Source organism: Dermacentor albipictus, chromosome 9 (genome assembly GCF_038994185.2).
Source record: "Dermacentor albipictus isolate Rhodes 1998 colony chromosome 9, USDA_Dalb.pri_finalv2, whole genome shotgun sequence".
In the NCBI taxonomy this organism is placed as follows: domain Eukaryota; kingdom Metazoa; phylum Arthropoda; class Arachnida; order Ixodida; family Ixodidae; genus Dermacentor; species Dermacentor albipictus.
In genome coordinates, this window is record NC_091829.1 from 100,791,987 (window position 1) to 100,809,778 (window position 17,792).

General features: G+C 46.3%; 1 protein-coding gene across 5 annotated transcripts in view; it reads right to left on the reverse strand.

Annotated features, from left to right (window-relative positions):
• Positions 1-3,828: 3,828 nt before the first annotated feature.
• The window catches only part of Nup35 (Nucleoporin 35kDa), a 29,387-nt gene continuing 15,423 nt past the window's right edge, over positions 3,829-17,792 (reverse strand). For all 5 annotated transcript variants that reach the window (XM_070525106.1, XM_070525108.1, XM_070525104.1 and 2 more), the window contains exons 3-8: positions 14,159-14,364; positions 10,825-10,855; positions 9,702-9,765; positions 8,898-8,951; positions 8,195-8,264; positions 3,829-4,225 (exon numbers count right to left, since the gene is read on the reverse strand). In XM_070525106.1, coding sequence (XP_070381207.1) covers positions 3,917-4,225; positions 8,195-8,264; positions 8,898-8,951; positions 9,702-9,765; positions 10,825-10,855; positions 14,159-14,364 — 734 coding nt within the window. In that variant the 3' untranslated portion in view covers positions 3,829-3,916. The remainder of the gene's footprint in view (positions 4,226-8,194; positions 8,265-8,897; positions 8,952-9,701; positions 9,766-10,824; positions 10,856-14,158; positions 14,365-17,792) is intronic.

Here is a 17,792-nt window from a genome sequence, read left to right on the forward strand (position 1 = left end):
AACGTGAGTACACTCTTAAACCAATGTACTATCAGCGTCAAATGAAAGTTGAACAGCGGAGCGCGTCGCCCTATCATAAGTGAAGATATAGTGCGCACCTTCCAGTCATCACCATTGACAAGCGCGCACATCCGATTTGGCCGCACTGCGCGATCCCCCTCTAGTGAGATAATTTCGCTTCTGGTTCTTACATTTGAAAGGGAGGAAATAAAAAATAAAAACGAAGCTAATATATTGCAGTTTACGGCGAGTCTTGTCGCACAGATCGCCAAAGCCACAAGTCCTGTCAGCGCGAATAGCGGTGCGCGTGGTGCAGTTTGCACCGTCATCGCCCACACCGCGCGGTCGAATCTACCTTGCAATGACGGTGCATGGTGCGGGCGATGGGTCGTATTTTGCCACACAACAATAATCGTCATCTGTCTTGTCCGCATTTCTTTTTTTTTTTTTAACGCTGCGAGCCTGGTACTTCTCAGTAACGAATGGCATGCGCGTTATCAGCATGACATAGCATTCCCGACAGGAAAGTAGCAGGCGCGGCGTTTTGAAGAAAGGAGAGAGAGAGAGAGTAAACGTTTATTGTAGTATAGGTTGTTTGGTTATGGTGGGTGGAGCCCCTCCTCCAGGGCCCCACTGGTTACAGCGGCTCGCCGGGCCTGGTCAAGGGTCGCCAGTTGGCTTCCCAATTCCAGTTCCGCGAGTCGCGCCTCCCACGACCAGTTATGTAGAGTGTTGTCTAGCAGCGGCGAGGTGGCTGCCGCCGGACGTAACACGCACTGGAATGTTATGTGTTCCAATGTCGGTGTTCCTTCGCACCACGGGCATTTGTTGCTGTATTTGTCTGGGTACATTTTGTGTAGCCTGTATAGATGTAGGAAAGTGTTTGTTTGCAGGCGACGCCAGTCCCGTGCTTGCCTCCTGTCTAGGTCTGGGTGAGGAAGGGCTTTGGTTCGCCTACTTAGCCGTTGTAATTCGAGGATTTCTCTTGGCGCACCGGGTATCGAGGTGTTCTCTCGGGCGGTGTGGCCCGCGGCTCGGCCTGTCATGCCTCGAGCCAAGCGGTCCGCCCCTTCATTCCCCGCTATCCCTGTGTGCGCCGGGCACCAGGTCACGCAATGATCTAGGGTGAGTTCTGTTCCTAGGATGCGGAAGACGCAGCCCGGTAAAGCCCCCCCAAGGAAGAGGCGGCAGGCGTCCTGCGAGTCTGTCAGCACATAGGCCGATTGGCCCTTAGCTTCCGCGGCGCGTATGGCCAGGGATATGGCCACAGCTTCGGCCGTTGCAACCGATCTCGTGTGTTTGGATGCTGCTGCAGTTGTTCGTCCTTGGCTAGTCACGACTGCTGCAAATGTATTGAGGGTGGCTCTGATTCTTGTGATACGAACTCGCGTCTGTAAAGTAAGCATCCGGATCGCTTAGCCGCCTTAGTAAGGTGGCTGCCCGCGCGCGTCTCCGAGCCGCATGATGGACTGGGTGCATGTGACGGGGGATTGGCGCCACATGGATCCACTCTCGGATTTCAGATGGCAGTAGTGTTGTTTCGTCGCCGCAATATTGTGGTGTCAGTGGATAGTGAAGTCCTTGTAAAACGGAAACGCAAGCAAGGCAGACGACGATTATCGCTGTATGGCAGGTATACACCCCAAAGAGTGTACCTTTGTCTACACTCTAAACAAGTTTCCACCCTTTGGGGCGCATCTCTGCCACGCAACAATAATCGTCACCTGCCTTGCTTGCGTTTCCATTCTTGAAAACGCCGCGCCCGCTACTTTCCTGTCGGCAATGCTATGTCATGCTGTCAAGCGCGTGCCGTTCGTTACTAGAAAGTACCGGGCTCGCAGCGTTAAAGGAAGGAAATGCGGACAATACAGATGACGATTATCCTTGAGTGGCAAATATACACCCCAAAGGGTGCATACTTTTCTTAGAGTGTAAGAGTGTGTGCTTGTGTCCTTCAATAGACTTCAGTGTGCTTGTAAAAAAATTGCAGTTTCGCCTGACGGATGGAGCACTGACTGCGATAGCAAGATTTAGCGTTGCGCGTGAACTTCTCGAACGTTGTTCCAACTATGCGTGCGTACGACTATACGGGTGCGCCACAATTTCTAGCACCATTAAAAGGCTTACCGCACTGTGTGCGACCTCTAATGACAACGCATAGGCGCCACTACGCTGCAAGTAAGAAGCCGCGCCAGTAAAATGACGTCGCTTTCAGGTTTGACCTGTGCTATATTGTTTTGCGATTTTAGTATTTAATAATCTGAGATTTAAGATAAAATTCACGCGCTGTGAGCGTTACATTTTATATGACACTTGTTTATGAGCTGTCATTGCCATAAAATTGAGGAATAATTTAGTCATGAATGTAGGAACTGGTATGAACAACTTCAGTGATAGAATAGCGTAGCAATATATAGCCATCATATAACATCATGGCATACAGCATGGCATGGCGTAAGTATGTGCGGAGCCTCACGGCCCGTGCTGGTTTTCAACGAACACCTTTGACGCCAAGTTGGGTAACTAGTTATGTGGCACTGTGAAAGTGCCGCTCTACAATGAGGAAAAAATATCCCTTAAATTTAGTCGATGCTGAGCGGAATCTAGCTCATGTTACAAGGGTTCCTCAAGGACAGCATCCAGACGCGTTAACAGGCTGCGCCGTGAACGCAATAGGCACATGCCGCTCTTCAATGAATCAACTTGAGTCGCTGAGCATTGCTACCGAATGCGCAGCTCAGCGAGGGAAGAATTCTCAGCGTTCGCTGGCACCGCCGCATCAAGCTTCTAGTCTCGGAGGCCACGTGCGGACTTCTCTGCAGTGCCGCCAGACGGCGCAACGTCTCCGGAAAGAAGAGCTAGAGCCCGGTTCTCTCATGACGCGTTTCATAGCATTCGCACGCATCGGCGCGCCATGCATGTCGGAGGGAGGGACTTTAGTCGGAGGCAACGCGCACCCTTCGCGGCGGCGGCGCTAGAAGGCGCCGAGTGTTCTTAGGAAAGCGCAAAAGAGGAATAATTCGTTTCGGCAGTGTGTCGCTATATCGATTGAGTGCTAAATGCGTTACCGTCGAGCCGTAGTGAGACGGGCTCCATCTTTTTACCTTGGTATTCCTTCGCGGCGGCAGTCTAACTTCGCTGTATTGAAATCGTCTGTAACACATTTAATGTTGAACTTCTAAATGCATGGTGTTCTACGGATAAGATACAAAAAAGTTATTGTTACATTGCGAATTTCGTTATATCGAGGTTTAACTGTACAACGTTTCAGCAGTCTCTCAATGCAACCGCTCTGGAGGTGCCAAGTAAAAATACCCGCCGTCTGATATTTTTGTCAGGGCATTGGTGTCAATGCTACTGCCTGAAACCATTCCTTTTGGTGATGACAAGACGTTGCAATTCTTTAGTGGCAAAAAGAAACTGTGGGCTAGAGCACCTTTAGAAAGTGCCAAAGAAAAGGCGTGCAGAGCAACAAAAGATACTACAGAGATTAAGTCAGCTGCAGCCAGTTGAACTTCATAAACAATTCGTTTTCTACAAGGTAATGACTATGGCACAAAAACTTCCACAAGCTGCCAATCTATGGGGACGTATTCTCGAACCGTCACTTTCAGCGATACTATTGCCTTCGCGTGACGTACGCTCAACCAGCCAATCAGTGCGCGCCTGATGGCCGAGGCGATAGTATCGCCGAAAGTGATCGTTCCAGAATATGTCCTCTCGTTTACGTCTTACTGAGCTAAGTTATAATTCGTGGAACGTGATTCAACTTCACCGTTCCTCCTTCGTTTCTCGAATGTTTGTACAAAAGAATGAAACGGACAAGACTAAAAACTAAAAAACAACCCGTTGGGAAAGGTTGCCGCTTTAATTCCAGCAGTGAAGAGCAACAGCCGTGGCGAAGGTGGCGGTGCCGCTACCACCCGAAGAGATATTCCAGCGCTCGCGACGCCACCGTGGTGTCGCGGCGTGGTGTGGGCGTCTCCGGTAGCGTCACCTGGCGCCTGCTGGCCGAAGCTCGGTAGGCCTGCACCAGCGGCCGGGCCTCGATGGTGGCCGTGTTCTCCTTGGACGACGACGCCTGGCCCGGCTGGTCGGGCAGCCCGCAGGCCTTGACGCCGACCATGGTGTGCGCTCCGAAAACCTTGCCGTTCTTGCTCAGCGCCTTCTTGGCTTGCAGTCGAGATTGGTAGCACAGGTGCATCCAGTTGCCCTCGGAGCTCACCTGAGCCATGGATTAACACATTGCAGCCTCGTTTAAGGTGCAACGCAGTGAAAGCGGCAGCTACAACACATTAACAGACACGACAACCATTTCGCTACGATAGTGCAATGGTGCTCGTAATGACATTAAAGGGGACACTAAAAGAAAATATCAAGTCGAGCTAGAGTGAAAGATTTAGACTTCTGTAATTAACAAATTGGTCATTCGTAGCGAGAACAGAGGTTCTGTGAGCGAGAAAGCAACATAGGAGGAAAATCGGAGCGGCACCACTTATTGTGGACTACACTTCTCATATGACGTCCGCACTGGCTGATTCACACAATGCGGCACAGCGGGAGTCATGTGGAGACTACATCAGCTCGTCCGCATTGGCGCGGGCGGTTCAAAATTAACAGCAGCCCGACCTTCGGCGGCAATTTTCTATGCAATAGTGATATATCGGCACACAGCAAACGACGATAAATTTCTAGTCGTATAATCTATCGATCTAGCTCGACTTAATATTTTCCTTTAGTGGGCCTTTAAAGGGCCCTCTCACAAGGTCTGGACAGCGTAAAAAGACAAATGCGGCGTGTAGACCACGCAACGGGTGATTTTTTTTTTTTCACAGCATTGCAAAGCTACATTGGCGCATGCTGAAAACACGGCTGAAAAATCAAACAAAGGCCCGCGTGCTCTCATCCTCGAAGAAGCCACTTGGGCCGTTGACTTCGGCGGCGAGCGAATGACACCTAGCGCAATGGCGATTCTCGTCATATGTAAGGCACCTACAGAGCACCAACAGCCAAGCAGCAGCAATGGGGACAACTCGGGGGGATTGCCGTAAAACCAAGAGGACACAGCAAGGCCCACGTGGCACCACCTCCAAAAATGCGCCGCGCAACAAGAGAAGAAAAAAAGGAGGTAGCGCTCGCGGCGGCGGGTACAGTTACAACGAGTAGGAGGTGTGCCATCAGCTCCTATACAGGAGGAGGCCGAAAAGGAATTCCGTCGGTCGGCACTGGTCGAGAGAATGGGAGATCGCATCGGTGCGGGGAAAGCAGCTCGCCCTCTCGGGCCATTGCTTCACACCATTCCTCTGTTTCTATGGCGGCAACTACTAAACCACTTTTTAAAAAAGTCGCAGTTTCACCCAAAAGGCGAAGCATTAGCAAATTAGTAGAGCGCTATATGAAGTAAGCATAGCAGCTTCATCGGACGTATAAACTTGTAAGCATTCGCTTACTAAGTTAACAAGCATGACGTCACGCGCGCAAAAGCAAACATAAACACATATCTTACTCGATGACCGCAAACTCACTGCCAACACGCTGGAGTGAGGAAATGCGGCAGCAGCCGCGAGCGAACTGACCTTCGTGCTGCCTCTCGCTTAAACGGGAACTAAGCGGTGAAAACACAGCACACACGAAGCTATCAGCACTAGGCACGCACTCTCTCCCATCACAGATCGCTTTCAAAATAGGGCACGGGCGGCTGCGCCATACGCAGCAGCCGCGGCAGTAGAAAGCCCCCCTCCCCCCCCCCCCGCTGCCGTGCGCGCGACGGAAGACGGCGGGCTTCCTCCCCGCTTTTGCCTTTTGTGCACGAGAGACTGAGCCGCGGCTTTCACTCGCACGTACAACATACGGCGCGCGAGGACGATGTTATCGCCCTTGGACTTTATACGGAACATCGAAGCGACGACGACGGCAGAAATACGCCTGGAGTGCCCATACAACGCAATTATATATGAATGGCACCCATGTGCTTGCGCGTAACCCGCGTTCACGAAGTGAAACGTCACTGTAATTTTTTACTCGATGAAAAGCTGTCCACGATGTGTGCGGGATGTGCGCACGGTAGTCAAAAGCGAGTCTCAGATGAGGGCTTGCGCCGCGGCCGTGCTGCGAAGGAAGTCGCGAGGCCTTCACCGATGCGAGCGCCAATCAGTCATGAGATGACGAGAATTGTAGCTTCCGCACTGCTTTTGTGCGAAGTAGAAACAGGATCTGCCGATTCATTCAGTAAATAAAAGCGTGCTGACGTAGTAAGCGTTTGTTTCTTTCTTGATACACTTGATAATTCGACATTCGCAAGTTTTTTTCGGTCATGTGAAATCCGAATTAACGAGGCAACTGTACGTCTGTCGATCCGAGCGAGAGTGGCCACGTTCAATCGAGAAAGCTCACTCAGCCATAGTACACGTGTACAAATAAACCTCGATATAACGAAGTCGGTAAAATCGGCAGTTTGCTTCGTTATATCGAAATTTCGTTGGAAATTTGACCTTTTATTCAAATAAGTACAGTCGCCGATCGATTTTTCTTATAGGGAAAGGGGCCGCAGAATTTTCCGAATAATCGGGCAATAAACAAAGCAGATCTGAATGAGGAAACAATTCATTTTGATAAATTTGGAACTCGGCAACGAATAATACGATTTCCTGCCACGTAACTAGGGTCCAGAAATGATGTGAATAGACTTGGGCAGCAAGAATGAGGTATCTGCCGTTTCGCACCCACCAACTTTGACCACCCTTGACCATGGCGGGCTCTCTACGAATCAGTGGCATATCCAGGGGGGGGGGGGGGTTCTGCCAGACTTAAGTCTCCCCCCACCCCAAATTTTTTCTGGCCGGCACCCATTTCCCTTAAGCCAGGCATGTCGCCTACGAACAAAGGTGCATACCCTTCGAATGCCCACAGCAGACAAATACAGGATGACAGACATCTTCAGGCAGACCAAGGGCCTGCTCAAAAGTATTATTATGCACCAAGAATGGGAAACTTAACAGAAAATATTGAAACCTTAGACCCCCCCTCCCCAAGATAAATCCTGGCTACGCACCTGCTACGAACAGGAAGCAAGCACAATTTCAAGATTAGACCATAGGACTCCCAACAGCTGTGTCACAAGTTAGGCACATAAGTTTCATAATGCATGAACAAATGTAACATGTCTAGTATTTGGTTATGTCACCCTGGCGCCCAAACATCCACACAAGACACTTCACGTACTCCACTGTGGCAGGAGGCGCTCGGGCGGAGCGATTGCCAGCATGTCTTGCGAGGCTAAGTCTGTCTACAGCCTAGAACACCCTTTTCCTCCGCAAAGTCCTAACTTTCCAATTTAGGTAATCATGGCATTGGCTTCCTCTTTTCTATTGTCTTTACTTCGTGGCACTGGCATCACTTAACTTCTTTGGCCTTAGTGCTGGCTTATCACTACCTCAAGCAAGTAAGGATACAAGCAACTACCCATAGCTGTTACAACAGTACACAGATTTTAAGAAATACCTACACTCTCAAAAGAAGTTTGCACCCTTTTGGGTTTGTGCTGTCCCCAAACAATAATCGTCCTATATCTAGCGGGCTTTTCCTTTCTTTAATAATGTGTGCTCGGTACCTCCAGATCAGAAATGGCACATTATCAGTGCAGCATAGCATTCTTGGCAGGAAAGTAGCAGGCAAAGAGTTTCCAAGAAAGCAAACGCAAGTCGGACAGATGACAATTATTATTTGGGGACAAGATATGTGCCTTAAGAGTGTTGGCATTATTAAGAGTGCACTTTCTTAATAACGTACACCCTTTCGCGTGTACCTTTGCCACATAACAATAATCAGCGTTATTTCCTATCCAGATACCGTTTCCAGGTATCTTAGGCTACCTAGAAAGAAGGGATCAGGAGCCTGAACTTGCCTCCCGTGGACACGTTCAGGGGCTGATATGTTGATGATATGATGATATGTGGTGTTTTATGACGCAAGGGGCACGCTTTCCCCCCATGATTGACACTTGTCACATGCCACTAGGTCCCACCACAAAGCCATTAAGGAGGCTCTTCAATTTGTCATCTTAGACTGTCCAGAACTGCCCAAGAAGCTGTGGACTGCAACACCCGTTGACCGAAAGCAGCACCTCAGGCAGTCCTGGGCAGTGCGGGACAGCAAATCGAAGGCACCCAGTTAAGTCCACTTTCTGAGCACTCACCTTGTACTTGACAATGGTGCCATACTGAGAGAACTGCTGCAGAAAATACGAACTAGCAGATGGTGGAAACCTGCAACAATTTAGCCAAGTCAGCAGAGTTTCCACATTTTTTTCTGTGTACTAGAGAAACACCAGGAACAATGGGATGAATTTATATGCAGGTCAGTGTTCAAGAATTGCTGTTCTCAAACCTGGATCTACTGTAAAGGATAAGAATTTCGGACTACTGCATGAATACCAGTGCACTGTGGATAAGTGCAATACAAAACAGGAAATTATAAAGCAGAAACCCTTTTATAAAAATAATTAAACAGAACTATCTCACACTGCTACTCATTAAGTTGCCTAAGATAGTACAGGTCCCAAATAAGATTTACAAGATGATATCATGCTGAAATTACATGAAGTGATCAAAAAAGAAATGAAATAATTCATTCTAATTAGACCCGACATGTTTATTTCATTTGCCATGGTGGTATGTTACCACTACTGCAACACTCTGACATTTCACAGCCTCTACTGAAGCTGCACAACCACTTAGCTTTCAGTCTATTGCTTGAGTATTTGCACATCTACTGCTGCAAGATATCTAGTATAACTAGTATTGTGTCACTCACACATGGTAGTGCATTCAAAGGAGCTTCATGCAAACCAATGTGCACAGACCGGCCACAGGCACTGCTTGTGTCCCGAAGATACGTACCCAAAAACGGTAACCCAAGTTTCATCGGAGCAGCCTGGGGAGTACGTCTGATCCCTGCACAGAAAGTGAAAAACCACAAATTAGCAAAAACAGGGCAACAACAGTAAATGTCGCAGTTTATTGCATTGTTGCCAACTTGTTAAGTTTTCTGCCACATCTTGCTGACCTTAGGCTTTTTCAGCAGCAAAATTATGCACTTATCAGACAGCAAATTTTGAAGTCAATTTCCAATAAAATTTTCGTTAGCAGACACTTAGAAGATCTATGTTGCTGTGAAGAGCTGCAGACTAACTTTCCTTTATTAGACACCTGCCTGACTTTATTCGCACGGTGTACAAGTAGTGCTGATGTTGTACTTGCGAGGATACTAATCAGGCGTTTTCCCAGTACATGGTCCAGAACCATAGTTGCTACTTCCAATTATTTAGCTCTACATTGAAGCACTGATGGATCCAGAGGGGGTCCCAGATAGCATTCTATCTACAGGCTTCTAAGACACAGTAGATGGCACGCAGTACTCAGTCCTTTCTTCCGTCAGAATTAGGTGTGAACGACAAGACGGCTCAGTCAGGGGAAGCCTTGACACAAATCACGCCTTCATGTAAAGGCAAGCCTTCTTGCATAGAAAAGAACGTGAAGATGCTGTAGCATTTAAATGTTGCAATTCTGCTGCTGTGGCAACTGCTCAACTTGAAAATAGAGTCTTGCTCTGTCGAACCTTGCAGCCATACCTGAAAGCACAAAAACCACTAAAACAGGTGCCACACAGCGTTAAATCTCACTTAATACCCTAGACTCACTCACCCGGGACTGAACAGTGTGTCTAGCTGCCCAGAGACGTTGGCCGTGTTGGATTCGTGCAGCACACCTGGCATAGACGAAAAAATAACAGCTCGTACGCAGTCACCGACTTTATGAAAGTAATCACTTTAGTCCCAATTGGACAGTTAAATGAAATGCACCAGTGCACATTATTTTTTCGCAAAAGAATGGATCAGTATAATTGACTTAGCTGCCCCGCCCCCCCTTCAGGTAATCATTCCTGTGCTTTCACTGTCACAAAGGAGCAACTTTCTTTCTAAATAGGAGGGAACTATAGGATTTGGCGAGTCTAAACAAAATGCGCTACTATGGGAAAACTGTCAGCTACTAATGAAACACAACACTAGCATTCAGGATGATCCAATATTGTTGCTTTAGTGGTGAAATGCATAAAGTACCACAGGGTCAACAGTGAAACAAGGAAAGCTACTACAAGATTATAGCCGACATCACCAGAAAGCGCATAGACGTTCACCTTCGAGTGCTGTCTTTTTCTAACATACTTCCCACATATGGATTAGTTCTGCAGCAGACTTCTAATTGGCATTGCATTCAGGTTATAGCAACATGTTCTAAATGGCATTCTTTTTTTTATTTTTTGTGCTTGAAATCATGCGGCGACACCTTGTGTATGAGCAATTGCAGATGCACCACCAGAAGGAGCCAGTACTATCAAAGTGGCTGCCATGTGGTTGCCACAGTAGCGATTACCTAAATCTGCTTATTTCTGGAATGCAGTGACAGGCTGCATAGATAAATAATGCTTATGGAATACACAGGACATTACAGAAACACCACACTGGCCCCTCCATTCTTTCCTAGAAACGGCGCTCTAAGGAGAAGCTGCCAGCACTTATCTTCTTGCATGGAGTTCAATAACTAGATCTTAAAAAAAGAAAGCAGGCAAATTTAAGTCAGCCGAGAGTGAGTTATTTTAGAGGGAAATTTGACTCTTTTATACAATATTCAAATTCACCTAAAGCCACACCAGCGCACAAATGCTCACTAGATTAAATGTTCCCCTTACGGTTCCTTGTTGCCACCGAGAAAGAACGAAGTGAATGTGAAAAATTGAGTTGATAGTAAAGTTAGGCACATCACTTACCTGAAGGACTTTGACAGAAGCTGTCTTGCGTCTAAAAAAAGAAAGCAAGGCAAACCTATGTATTGCCGAAACAGCGAACACCGAAAACACCAAAACAGCCAACACTGTGATGCACAAATGCATCACAACATCATTAAAGCACGGCTAGATTTTAAAAGCTCACATCCAAAGCTGTCTAATCCAACAACGATTTAACTGAAGATGCCATAGTCGCGATGCTGGAAACACTGACATGTGGGTGCATTAGCAAATGTGCTCTGTCGGATGAGTGAGGGCTGTGCTTATGCTTATCTCAGATGCAAAGCAAAATGTACGATGCTACTTGAGAGGTGGGCCAAGCCACAACCTCAGAGGCACATTTACCCTTGTGCAATAAAGAAATGCTAACAATATACTTTTAAAGCGAAGTTTTCTTTGCAAACCCTCCAGTACTTTCCTGACCATGGCTTCTAACTGACTGTGCGCTGCTGTCTGGCAGAATAGCTCACATGCAGGACGCTACCATCTTTACAATCCATTTGGTGTCCAGGCTACTGGCCTTGTTTTCTGTGGAATTACTCAATGATAAAGCAAATGATACTCAGCTATCCTTGTTGCAAGAAATACACAATATCAAGAGCACAATCATTATTAAAGCAAACCTTTCTAAGCGTTCTATGACTACTTTCCTAACCATTAGGCCACAATCACACATATACTTATATTGTGCCAATTCTGACTACCTCTTTGCGATGATCGCAGCAATGTCAATGATAATTTCCGTACTACGGGACATTACCCACAGAGCGCGGATCAGCAAAGAAGTGGGTGGTACATTTAAAATAAATAAGAAGAAATTAATAAATACAAGCCAATAAGAGAGTTGCCACATTGTGTAGCATGGGTACGCGAGGGCACATGTGTGCATGCTCATTTCTTTTACGCCAAGGACGCTAAAATTTCGTTAACCCCTTCAGGAATGCTTCCCTTCAAACAGATTCCAAAATGTGTGTTGGATTTGTAAAATCTTTAGGTAATCATTGGTCGTTCGGGCATCATCAGTAAGGACAAAGCGGATGAAGTTGCCCATTCTGCTTGTGATAATGCCCGATGTGTTTTCATCCCACTCTCGAAGAAAACAGACACTGAAAATTAGCAAAACAAGTCAATTCACGAGCTTACAGTAACACGATGGACTTCAGATGGCATCACGAACTCATATACAGTGCCTTGTAGTTTGCCTACAGCTCTGCCTTCCTCTGGGCAATCAACAAGAGAAATCAACGCTCCTGGCACCATGCGTGTTTTGGCATGTTGTTTACAAACAGCTACACATTTCGCATTCGTAGCCCAGGTTCATACATCTGCAGTTGTGTTGAGTCCATCAAATGTCTATGACCAGCCCCAGCCTCGCAGACACACTCTTCTGCCCGAACTAGGTGCAGCAACTGCCTGCCGTCAGAGTGTAGCGTTCTAGTTCCTGGACACGACAGGTGCTTACAAAACAGGCTTTAACAGCACAGCCCCATTTTTACAAAAGATGGCATGCTTGTGTGACAGATTGCCACCGTGTGCCAGAGTAACTCCCCTATTTCCTTCTGGAGGTTTTCAATCACATGTCCCATTTCTCCAGGCAGGTCGGCTAACCACATTCATTCTCTCATTAATCTCACTGCATTAATTTTTTTCTCTCCTCTTTCACAGCCACTCTGTGCCAGTAACCATTTACTAATACAGTAATTAGCCATCTTTCGCATTAACTCCAGTCCTCCAGTCTGCCCTCCAGTCATGTATAGGCTTAACTAATAAGAGCTTCCACCGTGCCATCTGAAGACAAACGATTGCTTTATAAATACAGCTTACCAAACCCTGCTTCGTGAAATACACTTTATTTTGTCAATAAAACAGAGTGAGGCAAGTTGATCAGGTTACGAGATTTATCTCAAATGACTATACACTACAGGAAAAGTTGTGAAAGCAGTGACAAACGAGCACCATTCCAAGATTTTCAAGTTTCACATCATGCCTTTTTTCACGGAGTATTGATTTGTGTGCAAAGCGGGACGCTTAACATTCACTGAAGTTAGTGGTACATATTTCTACTTCGGAAAGTCTAATAATCCAATGCCCTCTGGAATTGGAGAATGTTTGCCAGTTCAGAACCTTTGACAGCTTTTTCAGCACAGAAAACCCGGGATTTTTGTTTCAGACAGATTGAAGTTTCGAACTAACTCCATCGGCAACAGATTCGTTGGGAATGATGGTGAACCGTTCTTGAACATTGAAAATAAGCCCCACATTCCAAATCAGAGTGGCGCCCGTGCATTCAAGTTTCTAAACGATATCAGTTAAAATGTGAAGTGAGTGCACAAGTATGCTAAGTCACCTTCCAGTGCATGGTCACACCGAGTGTTTTGAGCCTTTCACACAGAAATAGTCTCGTCTGCTACAAAGCTGTTAGTATGCAGTGTTTACACTAGCAAAGTGTTCGTCGCAATGATCGGCTGCCTTCGGCCAAAATCCTCAGTGGATTGGAACATTAAAAACAAAATAGTCCTAGGAGGAAAATACAGAAAAGGGCATGTTTAGGCTCTGAAAATCCAATATAGGCCCCAACACAGAAACATGCCCTTATGGGCACAATAAAGGCACCACCAAAATGTTTCCGGACCCATAGTTCGTGCTTATATATTAAATAGGCACAATGAAGATGCAAAGAAAAAAGTTGGAATTTTCCCCAAAAATTCCGGTCTCTAGTCATCATAATGCAGCGCACCAACGACAGTGTCTCAGCTGGGTGGCTAGAGAATCCAAGCTTTAAGTCAGAGAGAGCTTTAACGAGGCCCCAATAATGCCATCTATGAGCACTAGTTTATTATTAATTTATTGAGTTTAACATGCTGAAGCAACTCATGGGCTGTAAGAAGCGATGTAGTAGAGGACTCCAGTTTAACTCCAACTGCTTGGGGTGAATTCCAAAGCACTATATGAGAGCACGCTACATAAGGTTGTTTAAGGCAGCTCGTCTAGTGGTGCAGTAGATAGGTGGACGTACAGATGTGCGGAGAGCTAAAAGAACCCTTAACATCTATGACTTGAAGGTATAAGTTGGGCTCATTAGGTAGCACACACAGGACCACTGACACGTGCACAGGCCTTGTGCTATGCTTTGTATGTTTCATGCTTGCTTGTTATTGTCTCCGTGCGCATGTTCTGAGCAGTGCAACTTATACGATCAAATCATGCCACCCAACCTAGCCACCATCGAAGCACTTCTAAGCACTTAACAGCCACCGTGGTAAAACGGATAAACCAGCTATATCATTGCTGCTGAAACAACATGTGCTTCACACACCATTGACGAGGAGAGGACGCTGGTTTCGCCGAACAGGCTCCGAGTAGGCGGGCCGGACAGCGGGGTTGCCTGCTGTGGCCGAGGCGTCCCATCGGTGTGTAGGCTTGAGGTAGCAAGCCGGTCTGACGCGGGGCTCCGTGCATCGGTCTGCGGGCCCGTCAGGAAGCTGGGCAGGTAGTGGGCAGTGGTGCCTCCCGGTGTGCCCACTGCACCCCAAATGCAACCATACATGGGCACATTGCTTCGAAAATGTGTTTACTCCACGAAGAGCTTAAGCATCATTTTCCCATGAAGCAAAATTATAACTTGCTCACTTTTATTTCTGGCCATGAAGAGAACATTTATACACACAAGAATCATCGCAAGGTAGATTCGCCCGCGCGGCGCAGGCAATGACGGTGCAAACTGCACCACGCGCACCGCTGTTATCGCCAACAGCACTTGTGGTTTTGGCGATCTGTGCGACAAGACTCGCCATAAACTGCATTATTTTAGCTTCTTTTTTTTCCCCCTTTCAAATGTAAGAACCAGAACAGAAGCGAAATTATCTTACTAGAGGGGGATCGCGCAGTGCAGCCAAACTGGATGTGCGCGCCTGTCAATGGTGACGACTGGACGGCGCACACTATACCTTCACTTATGCTTGGGCCACGTGCTCCGCTGTTCAACTTTCATTTGACATTGATAGTACACTCCATCTAACACAAACCTGTGTTCATCGGGAGTTATAAGACCTGCAAGTGTGCATTTTTTTTTTTTACTGAAATTTGACGTTTGCTCTACTATGGCGTCTCTGCATTTGTCACGAAAGGTACAAAACTGCCGTGGAGAAACACAAGCAGCAAGAAAGATGGATGCCAGTTCAGGACCACCACCTTTGGCCATGGCGGGCCCACCATAAATAGGGAACGGGTACGATTGCAAGATCAGACCATACGAGCCCCAGTAGCTATAACATAAGTTAAGCATGTAAGGTTTGTAATGCACGAATAAATGCCATTTGTGTATTTGGTTACATCATTTGTGTAGCCCAATTCCCATACACCCTCAACAGTACGCACAAGATGTTTCATGTACCCCTCACTGCAGTTGTGTCCCCAATACAGCCTACCTAATGTATTTAAACAAGTTTTCAAGAAGCCTAAAGAGTGAGCCTTTGCTCTGTCGCTTTGAATTTTTTTATGTAAAGACTACGAAGGCACTTTGAAAGAGGAGATTACATGACATGCTGTCACCACAAGTGGGCATGCTTTGGAGAGTCTTTGATTGCAAGAACTTTTACATTTTGCAATTTTGTCACATATTCGTTACTTCTAACACAAGCCACTAGCATATGTTCGTTCATGCTATTTTACAATATACAAGCAAAGCAATAGTGCAGATGTGACAATATTTTATATCTTTCTTTACTTAGTCATACTACATGTGTAATTGCACTGAGTACTCATCCTGGATATTTGTTTGCGAAATAATGTCCACTATATTGACCAGGCATGTGCTCTACCATACGAGTGTTCATGCAATGCTTCTTTTGTGGACTCATGACCCTTTTAACAGCACATAGGCAGATAAATTTTTGCCAACATCAAAACCTACAAAAGGCTTTGATCTTTTAAAAACAGTAGATGTTGGAGATGTTACAGGCAACAATGCACTCCAGAAATAACAGGCCACAAAGCATGTTATTTGTGCAAAAAAAGAAACTGTATGTAACATTATATGTAACATCATTAAGACTGCAAAAATATGTTGTAGTTTTGTTTTTTGTTGTTGCTGTTGAGAGGCATGCAAGCACAAGTAGTAAAAAATTACAGAGCAAGTGTTTCTTTTGGAATGGAATGAATGGAATGGACCACCTCGGCAACTCCAGGAGTGGAAAAGATCCAACTCTCACCATTCCGAAGAGTTAAAAATAGTGGAACTACAAAGGGTTTCAAGTCTCCAGAATTGGGTAGGAACAGAATGGATGGCCTTACTCCGCAACTCTGATTGGAATGCAGACTCTGTGGACTGGGTCATACCCACGACCTTGAGCTCTGCAGCTCAACCCGACAACCACTAAGTTACAGCAGCAGGCTGAAAACTAGCTCCAGTAAACAATACAAAAAATGCTACTATAATGGCTTTGCATTGACTTTCTCATGCTTAATTCAGAGTATGCAGGAGTCAATTTGAGCGTATCAAAAATTATGCGTAGGGCTGTGTCGGGTTCATGACTCTTCTTTACTATGGCAGCAGCATATGAGTTACCCAACACCTAAAGTCTCCTCGGCTGGCAGATAATACCTCTCCTACTCCTCCTCCCTCCATTATGCACACCCCTCTCCCTCCTTCCTGCCCTTTGTCACACATGCAAACAGAACAACAGGGGTGGCAGCAGCATTCCGGGCAAGTTGGTAATCCATTGCTTAAATGATATTGCGCGACATAAAAACGACACGGACGTGAAAGAAGACGACACACCAAGCGCAAAGCGCTTGGAGCGCTTGGTGTGTCGTCTTTTTTCACGTCCGTGTCGTTTTTATGTCGCGCAATATCATTTAAGCAATGGATTACCAACTTGCCCGGAATGCTGCTCTCATTAAGTTCATTTCTAGTTCAACGGGCCCTTTTCTTTGCACTTGGTGTGTCGTCTTCTTTCACGTCCGTGTCGTTTTTATGTCGCGCAATATCATTTAAGCAATGGATTACCAACTTGCCCGGAATGCTGCTCTCATTAAGTTCATTTCTAGTTCAACGGGCCCTTTTCTTTGCGCTTGGTGTGTCGTCTTCTTTCACGTCCGTGTCGTTTTTATGTCGCGCAGTATCATTTAAGCAATGGATTACCAACTTGCCCGGAATGCTGCTCTCATTAAGTTCATTTCTAGTTCAACGGGCCCTTTTCTTTGCGCTTGGTGTGTCGTCTTCTTTCACGTCCGTGTCGTTTTTATGTCGCGCAATATCATTTAAGCAATGGATTACCAACTTGCCCGGAATGCTGCTCTCATTAAGTTCATTTCTAGTTCAACGGGCCCTTTTCTTTGCGCTTGGTGTGTCGTCTTCTTTCACGTCCGTGTCGTTTTTATGTCGCGCAGTATCATTTAAGCAATGGATTACCAACTTGCCCGGAATGCTGCTCTCATTAAGTTCATTTCTAGTTCAACGGGCCCTTTTCTTTGCGCTTGGTGTGTCGTCTTCTTTCACGTCCGTGTCGTTTTTATGTCGCGCAATATCATTTAAGGGGTGGCAGCTTCCTCAACCACATCTCTGGCATCTGCAGCAGCAGTTTGCATCACAAGTAATGTATTGAATCCCCGGGACAAACGGTTCACTGAATGATGGAAGCTTGAAGTGACCATAGTGTTTCACTACAGTAGCATGGCACCTGCTTGCAAGGTTTTATTTGCTGAGGAAGTTAGTACCTGCACGCAGCAGGAGGACTGCCGCTGAACACAAGTGCCGAGTCTATGTGTTTTCTAATGAACATGAACATCTCACCACAGCGAAGTGGGCACAACATAGTGCCAGCTTCACTGTACATGTGTGCATGTATTTACATATATATAAACAGAGGCATTTGAGCACAGATAATCTAATCTTAACGTATGGGTACATACATTAATATCATGGCCACAAAATAACCCACAGCCTGCTG